Genomic DNA, 10,576 nt, shown 5'->3' on the forward strand with positions numbered 1-10,576 from the left:
AATTTATCGACGAACCAATTATTCTTCGCAAATAACAATTTCTATTCTTGATGTTTGTAGAACCATTGCCAGTGCACGATTTGCGTGCTGTTATCGATGAGAAAACCGGAATGGTTGAAGTTTCTTGGCATCCTGAAAATTCAAGCACTCAGGATAGTTACAAGCTTCAGTATCATGAAGTAGAAACGACAATCGGAGGCGACAGCAATACATTAACAACTGATAAAACTAAGGTGAGCATTTCAAAATTTAGTTTTCCTTCTTACAAATATAATTCATCTTGTGAAAAAACATATTTATTTCTAATAACAAATAAATCACTTGGTATATTTTAAAAAATTACTGCTTAAAATGTTGCTGAATATTTTCCATGCTAACCAATGTATACTTATACAGGGTGTCCCAGTTCATTTTGATCAAACTTTGTCAGTATGTTCTATGGGTATAAGTAAGAAAAAAGTGTTATATAAACATAGATCGTTTGAAGCTTTATTAAAAGGTTATAATAATAATTCAAAATAGGAAGGAAACGGTATGTGCAGTTATGATACAAAATAGGAATAGACCAGCGATATGTACATCTACACTTCGTTCAAAATAAGAGTAACCTCGCTCTCGGACCGATTTTCGTCCATTCTGCGCAGTTCCCAATACTACCTACCGATGTGACGCATGCGATTGGTCGTAGCGCCATTTCGGCTAGGCCCAAGAGCGACGTCAACGTAAACAGTGCATAGAGTGGAGAGAATATACCCGGTGGTCTAAAAGTATGCGCACCTACTGTGTGACAAAATAAAAATATCAATATTTAAGGAACGATTCAAAATCATTTAAATTCTTAAAAGGCATATTGTAAAGTACCTAATTTCATTCGAATCATCTTAATTGCTAGGGTAAATAATGCTGCGTATTCAGTCATAAACTTGGTATAGGTTTCTGTGACACAAAATATTTGAGCAGTAATCGGTGAATATTGATTAAATGTTAAGAAATTTAAGAAATTGCCATATTTAGTGCAAAATATTGAAAGTGAAAATATCTCTTCAACGAATAGTTTTTCTGCAAAATAGCTTAATATTTTTTTATAGGAAATGACGAGTTGGATTGATTTGTGTATTCAAAAATATATAATTGTTGAAAACAATTTTTATGAAACACAGTTGCTGGCCATGCGTGTTCGAAATTAATTAAGTCACCGTTTATATGAGGCAACACGCCCGGAACAGTAGATAGAGAGCGTAGCAGAGGGTAGGATGGAGAAAAACGTAGGTGGTTAAGTGGGGTTTCGGATGTTCTAGCCCTGCCTTACGCACGTCCCATGCGCGAAGCGGGGTTACTCTTAAATTGAACAGAGTATAGTCTGTTTATGCGAGCGGTGTTTACTTGAATGTGACTTTTCCAGTGCCATTTTTGTCTTGTATCATAGTAACCACAAGTTTCAAATGACCTATGTTTATATGACATTTTTTTCTTACTTATACTTGTAGAACATACTGACAAAGTTTGATCAAAATGAACTGGGACACCCTGTACGTATGTGTATTCTAAAACGTAATTTATTAAAATTAAAGCTACGTAAAATATGTTTAATATTTATTTCAATCAATATTTTTATGCCACTTTATGATATATTTCTGTATGCTCCAGGTTACGTTAGAAGCTCTACTACCAGGCAGGAATTATTCGATAATAGTTCAAGCAATCAGTAGTAAAGTTGAGTCAAACGAGACTGTTTTGTATCAAGTTACCCGGCCTTCAAGTCCGATAATCGAAGATCTAAAATCAACCGAAATGGGGCTAAATATCTCGTGGAAAAGCGACGTTAATTCGAGGCAAGAGAAATTCGAAGTAACGCACACTAGAAATGATACCGGAGAAAGCGCGACAACTTTGACTACAGAATCTCACATTGTCCTGGAGGATCTTTATCCTGGTGCAGCGTATGAAGTTAAAGTTTTCGCTATTAGCCATGGCCTAAGAAGCGAACCACACGACTACCTTCAAGCTGTTTGTAAGTATTACAGGTACAACGTTGACGATATATAACATCAAAATTAATAACTTACAAATATAAAGCTGTACATAATATTCCTATCTGTTTCATTACGGTAGCGGATAACCCTATTTTAGTTAGTACTTCAAATATTAGGTTGTCCGAAAAATTCTTGAGTAAGTAAATAAGAAAACACCATACTTTGAAGCAATAATTATTTGTTTTATAAGATAAATACCGTTTTGTTCTACACCTTTTCGTCGTCTTTCAACAATTTGGAAATTCTATTTTGCTAAAAGCTTTCTTTTCTTATTTCAGTCAAGATCGAGATTTTCATCTCCAAATTTTGGAAACCATTTGCTATTTCACTGGCATTTTTCCCTTTTCGGTACAAGAAAAGTATTGTTAGAAAAAGCTTTATCATAGGAATTCCGAATGATTTTTATAAAGAACTTTTATTTTCCTTGTAATTAACGTAATTATACGATTACAGTACCCCACCAACCAAAAAATTTAAGCATTGAGAAAGTAACAAGCAATACTGTCGTTGTTCATTGGGAGGCGCCTACGGATTCGTTGTATTCTGAGTTTTCAATTCGATATCGGACAGAAGACGATCCAAGGTGGGTAAAATTGCCCAGTGTACGAGGGCCGGAAGCGGAAGTGGCGGACATGACGGCAGGAGAGAAATATACGATACAAGTGAATACCGTGAGTTACGGCGTCGAAAGTCTCTATCCTCTTCAAGTGAATCACACAGTTCGTAAGTAAACAAAAGAAAATTCTTGATCCAAATACTTTTGAATTTTTCAATTAAAATCAAATCTCTCTTTCTGAATTGATAGAAATACTTAATTCATGAATAAGAAATAGCATAAATCGAAATTATCTTTGCTTTTATTTGAACAAATTAATTTATCATTTCACGTATATTTTTTTATACAAAAAGTGAATTGTTCTTTGTCGTCAGCAGTGTTTCTCAATATTCTTGATAATTTGTCAAATATTTTAGTTTCTTTAATCTTTCAAATTAATATTGGATATTTGAGGATAAATTTTAAGCATTCCATCAGTTCACGTTTTTCAATTGTTATTTGGTTCTGGCTGAAAAACAACCTTACTTCTGTTCCTTAAAAATAAACGATTCATGGAGAATAATTTGTAAATTGTGAGCAGAAACGTAGAAATTCCAATTTTTATTCTCACCTAAATATTTTTTTTGTTTATTATTAATACAGAATATGTAAATTATACATGTTCAGTTTTTGATCTCTATTGCTTACCATATTTTTTACAAATAATTCCAGGACCCAATCCGGTACTTAACATCACTCCAATTGTCGATTCGACAAACATTACTCTGGAATGGCCAAGGCCAGAAGGTAGAATCGAAACTTACGTGATAAGATGGTGGCCAGTGGAGAATCTTGAAGACATACGAACGAAAAATGTCACAGAGAGTAACGACGTGACCAGCGTTCTCTTCGAAGAAAATACAATCCAAAGGGTGCTTGTTAGCGATCTGATGCCAGGCGTTCAATATTCTTTCATGACATACACGGTTTCCTATAACTTAGTCAGCGATGTTACCAACTTAACAACGAGAACAAGTAAGCTCAACTATTTCTAAACTTTTACTATCTATTTCAACTAATAGTAACGCTTATTTTTTCGATTGTTCAACTGTTTCATTGATGAATCTGCTTAATCACGAGTACTAACGTGTGAAATGTTTGAACAAACACCAATTTCACGCTTATTCCATTAACTAATGGCGCGTGCCAAGCGTGACGATGAAATTTTCTTACGCATCTGTGACAGTCTTTCAAAAATAATACGCAATTGTCGATATAACACATGTACATACTACAGTAATTAATATACATACAGTTATTACTCGGTATCGCAAGTAGAAAATCTTCTGACTACAAATTCATCAATTTTACTCAAGTCAATTCATCTTTTCCCTTCATTTTCTTTCCAATGAAAAGTTAGGATGTAAATAAAAATAAATCGGTTGAAAGATCCTTCGAATAAAGAGAAAGGTGATTAAAATTAAGATAAATAATGAACAAAACACAAAAAATATGAAATAAAAAGCAGAACCCAAAAAATATGAGTCTGTCGAATCCAGTGCCGCTGATCCAATCGGAAGTAGTTGTGGTGGTTGACCAAGATCAGCCCGATTCGTTGACGTTGAGATACACACGGACCCCAATCCAATCATCGAGGTTCGATCTGTATCGATTTCGGATTAGCGACGAGAATAACACGACAAAAGAACGGATGGTCGACGACATCGACACGAAGGTGACGTTCACTGGCCTCACACCTGGTAAACTGTACAACGTCACTGTTTGGACGGTCAGCGATAATGTGGAAAGCAGACCATTGCTTAGGCAGGATCGACTTTGTGAGTATTCTGCGTCGAGTAATAATTATTCACGACAGTTAGCTCCTTTTCGATGCACAAGCACCAAAATTTAAATAACGGAGAAAAATATAAAAAAATATAAAATTAGCATAAAATGTGACATTATTGGTATTGCAAGTAATTCGATGGATGTAAAATTTCAGTTAATTGTAATTATAAATAATGCGAAACGTAGCTTTGATTTCGTTATAATGATATAATGTAATCGATGTAAAGTTTGAATTGATTATTAAATAAAGGAACAGTTTCTCTTATTTCATATAAAAATTTGAATGATAATGAAATTTATATTTGTGGTGATATTTTTTGTATTATAGAAAGAAGATGTTTAGTATTAGTTTCTCAATTGGTATGTTTCATAATTAAACATGAAAGTGTGAATCAGTTTATGTAGCTAATAACATAATCGTGTGAAACCTCTATTTATCATGGCATAACACAATTTAATATTAAAGAAACATGATCATTTATATATTTTCATTTTGCAATTTTACTTTGTTGTGGTCTGTGTTGGTTTTTGTTAAGGCGTATATTAAGACAGTACGCGCTCCTAAAAAAAATCCCACTTAAGAACGTGGTATTTGTTTGCTCATAGCGTTCAAGACCATTTATAAATCTATTAACAAATCAGAGTATAAACTAGAAGATACTGATTTTAATTAATTTATACTTCTCAATGATAAGTTAGATTTCCGATTTTATTCTGTTGCAACTAACTTTTGTGATAATTCTTCCAAAATGGTCATAGTTTGGTATTATTCAAATAAGTTCAAAAATTTGAACGTAATTTCAGGGATTGAAGTAATATTATCTACTTATTTGAAATATTAATGTTTATGTTTAATATTATAATGTTAAATAAATAATATATTTTTAATCTACGATCGTTCATTCTTTTTTCCTCGTTAGAATTTGAAAAATATTCACGATATCGGTAATGACATTAATATAATACAACAAAGAGTAATTACATATTCAGATTAATTGAATCGTAGTAATAGATAAATTTTTTTTTCAACAATTAAACCAGGGATTGCAATGTTTTCCAAAAATTTCAAAATTTTTATACCACTTCTTTGTTTATAAATCGCGATTTCTATTTAAGTTTTCCTTTGCACATGACTTCAATATTTCTGGAATACTGGAGACATTAATTGAATGTACTTTTGCGCAAAATTTGCTCCTAGATCCTGAACCGGTTACATCCATTCAAGCAATTGATATCAATGACACCAGAATCACGTTAACGTGGGATATTCCACGTGGGCAGTACGATGCTTTCGAGGTTCAATATATAAACACAGAGGGAAATTATATTCAGAACATTACGTCTGTGAATTTAATAACCATCTCTGACTTGAAGCCTCACAGAAATTACACTTTCACATTGGTGGTTCGGTCCGGCACAGCGTCCTCTTCTTTGAGAATATCAAATCCTTTGAGCGCTAGTTTCACCACCAGTGAATCTTATCCCGGCAAAGTGGAAAAATTTCACCCTACCGATATTCAGCCTAGTGACATCAGCTTCGAATGGTCATTGCCCAGTCAGGAACAAAATGGCATCATTAGAAAGTACACTATTACCTATGGATTGGAGGTAAGTTCTATTAAACGTTTGTCATCAATTTGAATATCTTACGAGCTTACTGCAAATTAAATGTCTTTTATGTAACGTGTACTATATTTTGTAAAAAGATATTTCATTTGAGGACATTATTGTTGAATTATTATTGATAACTCTTGCTTTTATTATGTGTGCATGAAGAAGTTTTTAATGTGTAACTGGAAAGACCCGTTACTAATTAGAATTACTAATTAAATATCAGGAAAACTAATTACACCAGATTATGGTCCTCTCGAAACCATTCAATTCCTCTTTAAACTATTTTTCATACAACAGGTAGTTTACGAGTAGTTCGCGTTTATAGATTAAAATTGGACACCCTGTATATGTATGTACATACATATGTATACACTCAGTCAAAAAAGTCTTCGTATACCTCGTTGGAATTTATTTTGTGATGTATAATGTTAACAGAGAAAGTAGTAAATAAATAATATTTAGGTTGTTTTATTTAGAAACATAACATTTACTATAACGTCTTTTCTGCTTGCTTCTAGATAAGAGACTAACTTGTATTTGCCTTTGGAGCTTTGTTTGTAGACATTTTGCTGAATTTTTCGATATTGTACGGAAATTTTTGTCATCTTATTTCTGTCATATTATTCTTTTTCCCTAGTTTAACTGTTTTTAATTTAAATAATGTAAAAATATAATTTAATTTAAATAATGTAAATATCATTTATTTACAACCTCTCCGTTGAAATTACATAACTCTAAACAAATTCTAATGAGGTGAACGCAGACTTTTTTTTTCCTAAAAAAAGAAGCATACTTTTACAATAGAAAATCCGCTTACTTCTACTCTCAAATAGAATTCGTGAAGACGTTATTTAACGATGAATGAGCATTTTTCATTTGAACAATGAGCATTAGCATTGAACTAGTCGTGACTCACTTTACCCCACCTCGTTCGATATACAAGTGTATTTCGTTTAACTGGAAACGTAGACCGTTGAAGACATAGTATAGTATTCCATTAAAAAAAAAATTAAGTTGACCCTGAAATCTCTCCTACAATTTCATATATAAGAAACTATTCGCACCACGCAATGTCCCTATCTATATCAAACAACTCTCATAATAATAATTCTTTCATATCTCCAACAGTCTACCTGATATTCCTGCGTTTCCAGTTAAACGACACACACTGTATATTACTCAGACACGAAATTAAAGTATTTAAAAAAAAAGAGGAAAATTGTGCATAACGAAGATACTTATACACGTTTAAAATTGTATTAGAGATCACGATTAAAGACAAGACTTGCGAATACTTTGAAACGATCCGAGATTCTAAGTATTTCACGTAAAGAAGCGTGATTGGATTAACTAAATATATGTCTTTTCTCATTTGCTATTAGGGTTCGGCCCACACTCAGATGCAAGACTTCAGGCCAAACGAGTACCGTGGCGTCATTAAATCTCTCATACCTGGGAAAACCTACATCTTTCGTATCCAAGCGCAAACGAAGATCGGCTTCGGTCCTGAAGCGGTGTGGAAACAAAAAATGCCAATTCTGGCACCGCCGAAACCCTCGACTCAAGTAGTGCCGACGGAAGTGTGCAGAAGCAGCACTACGATTCAAATACGCTTCAGGAAGAACTACTTCAGCGAGCAAAATGGCGCGGTTACGTCTTACACGATCATTGTAGCCGAGGATGACAGCAAAAACGCGTCTGGTCTGGAAATGCCTAGCTGGAGAGATGTTCAAGCTTACAGCCTATGGCCACCCTATCAGGTAAGACATTTTGAGATTTTTCGAATATATACACTGCTGTTCATGAGTATTAGAACACCTGTTGTGCTCGTATATAATGTTAAATAAATAATATATTTTTAATCTACGATCGTTCATTCTTTTTTCCTCGTTAGAATTTGAAAAATATTCACGATATCGGTAATGACATTAATATAATACAACAAAGAGTAATTACATATTCAGATTAATTGAATCGTAGTAATAGATAAATTTTTTTTTCAACAATTAAACCAGGGATTGCAATGTTTTCCAAAAATTTCAAAATTTTTATACCACTTCTTTGTTTATAAATCGCGATTTCTATTTAAGTTTTCCTTTGCACATGACTTCAATATTTCTGGAATACTGGAGACATTAATTGAATGTACTTTTGCGCAAAATTTGCTCCTAGATCCTGAACCGGTTACATCCATTCAAGCAATTGATATCAATGACACCAGAATCACGTTAACGTGGGATATTCCACGTGGGCAGTACGATGCTTTCGAGGTTCAATATATAAACACAGAGGGAAATTATATTCAGAACATTACGTCTGTGAATTTAATAACCATCTCTGACTTGAAGCCTCACAGAAATTACACTTTCACATTGGTGGTTCGGTCCGGCACAGCGTCCTCTTCTTTGAGAATATCAAATCCTTTGAGCGCTAGTTTCACCACCAGTGAATCTTATCCCGGCAAAGTGGAAAAATTTCACCCTACCGATATTCAGCCTAGTGACATCAGCTTCGAATGGTCATTGCCCAGTCAGGAACAAAATGGCATCATTAGAAAGTACACTATTACCTATGGATTGGAGGTAAGTTCTATTAAACGTTTGTCATCAATTTGAATATCTTACGAGCTTACTGCAAATTAAATGTCTTTTATGTAACGTGTACTATATTTTGTAAAAAGATATTTCATTTGAGGACATTATTGTTGAATTATTATTGATAACTCTTGCTTTTATTATGTGTGCATGAAGAAGTTTTTAATGTGTAACTGGAAAGACCCGTTACTAATTAGAATTACTAATTAAATATCAGGAAAACTAATTACACCAGATTATGGTCCTCTCGAAACCATTCAATTCCTCTTTAAACTATTTTTCATACAACAGGTAGTTTACGAGTAGTTCGCGTTTATAGATTAAAATTGGACACCCTGTATATGTATGTACATACATATGTATACACTCAGTCAAAAAAGTCTTCGTATACCTCGTTGGAATTTATTTTGTGATGTATAATGTTAACAGAGAAAGTAGTAAATAAATAATATTTAGGTTGTTTTATTTAGAAACATAACATTTACTATAACGTCTTTTCTGCTTGCTTCTAGATAAGAGACTAACTTGTATTTGCCTTTGGAGCTTTGTTTGTAGACATTTTGCTGAATTTTTCGATATTGTACGGAAATTTTTGTCATCTTATTTCTGTCATATTATTCTTTTTCCCTAGTTTAACTGTTTTTAATTTAAATAATGTAAAAATATAATTTAATTTAAATAATGTAAATATCATTTATTTACAACCTCTCCGTTGAAATTACATAACTCTAAACAAATTCTAATGAGGTGAACGCAGACTTTTTTTTTCCTAAAAAAAGAAGCATACTTTTACAATAGAAAATCCGCTTACTTCTACTCTCAAATAGAATTCGTGAAGACGTTATTTAACGATGAATGAGCATTTTTCATTTGAACAATGAGCATTAGCATTGAACTAGTCGTGACTCACTTTACCCCACCTCGTTCGATATACAAGTGTATTTCGTTTAACTGGAAACGTAGACCGTTGAAGACATAGTATAGTATTCCATTAAAAAAAAAATTAAGTTGACCCTGAAATCTCTCCTACAATTTCATATATAAGAAACTATTCGCACCACGCAATGTCCCTATCTATATCAAACAACTCTCATAATAATAATTCTTTCATATCTCCAACAGTCTACCTGATATTCCTGCGTTTCCAGTTAAACGACACACACTGTATATTACTCAGACACGAAATTAAAGTATTTAAAAAAAAAGAGGAAAATTGTGCATAACGAAGATACTTATACACGTTTAAAATTGTATTAGAGATCACGATTAAAGACAAGACTTGCGAATACTTTGAAACGATCCGAGATTCTAAGTATTTCACGTAAAGAAGCGTGATTGGATTAACTAAATATATGTCTTTTCTCATTTGCTATTAGGGTTCGGCCCACACTCAGATGCAAGACTTCAGGCCAAACGAGTACCGTGGCGTCATTAAATCTCTCATACCTGGGAAAACCTACATCTTTCGTATCCAAGCGCAAACGAAGATCGGCTTCGGTCCTGAAGCGGTGTGGAAACAAAAAATGCCAATTCTGGCACCGCCGAAACCCTCGACTCAAGTAGTGCCGACGGAAGTGTGCAGAAGCAGCACTACGATTCAAATACGCTTCAGGAAGAACTACTTCAGCGAGCAAAATGGCGCGGTTACGTCTTACACGATCATTGTAGCCGAGGATGACAGCAAAAACGCGTCTGGTCTGGAAATGCCTAGCTGGAGAGATGTTCAAGCTTACAGCCTATGGCCACCCTATCAGGTAAGACATTTTGAGATTTTTCGAATATATACACTGCTGTTCATGAGTATTAGAACACCTGTTGTGCTCGTACAGAAAGTGTTGTCAATAAAAATATACAGGTTGTTCACGCTATGTATTAGTTTTCAATCTTTTACTCCTAAGTGGTAGGTTTGTGAGAAAAATAGGAAAAGATAAAATTTCATTATTTTTTTATAT

At 33.6% G+C, this 10,576-nt stretch overlaps 1 protein-coding gene across 1 annotated transcript in view; it reads left to right on the forward strand.

Annotated features, from left to right (window-relative positions):
• LOC108573587 (tyrosine-protein phosphatase 10D) overlaps positions 1–10,576 on the forward strand; it is an 89,009-nt gene that overhangs the window by 66,729 nt on the left and 11,704 nt on the right. Inside the window, exons 6-12 of the mRNA XM_017936050.1 lie at positions 61–233; positions 1,648–2,011; positions 2,487–2,756; positions 3,301–3,603; positions 4,128–4,406; positions 5,615–6,024; positions 7,413–7,790. Of these exons, the coding sequence (XP_017791539.1) occupies positions 61–233; positions 1,648–2,011; positions 2,487–2,756; positions 3,301–3,603; positions 4,128–4,406; positions 5,615–6,024; positions 7,413–7,790 (2,177 nt within the window). The remainder of the gene's footprint in view (positions 1–60; positions 234–1,647; positions 2,012–2,486; positions 2,757–3,300; positions 3,604–4,127; positions 4,407–5,614; positions 6,025–7,412; positions 7,791–10,576) is intronic.

This window comes from Habropoda laboriosa, unplaced genomic scaffold, assembly GCF_001263275.1.
Source record: "Habropoda laboriosa isolate 0110345459 unplaced genomic scaffold, ASM126327v1 scaffold158, whole genome shotgun sequence".
Lineage (NCBI taxonomy): Eukaryota > Metazoa > Arthropoda > Insecta > Hymenoptera > Apidae > Habropoda > Habropoda laboriosa.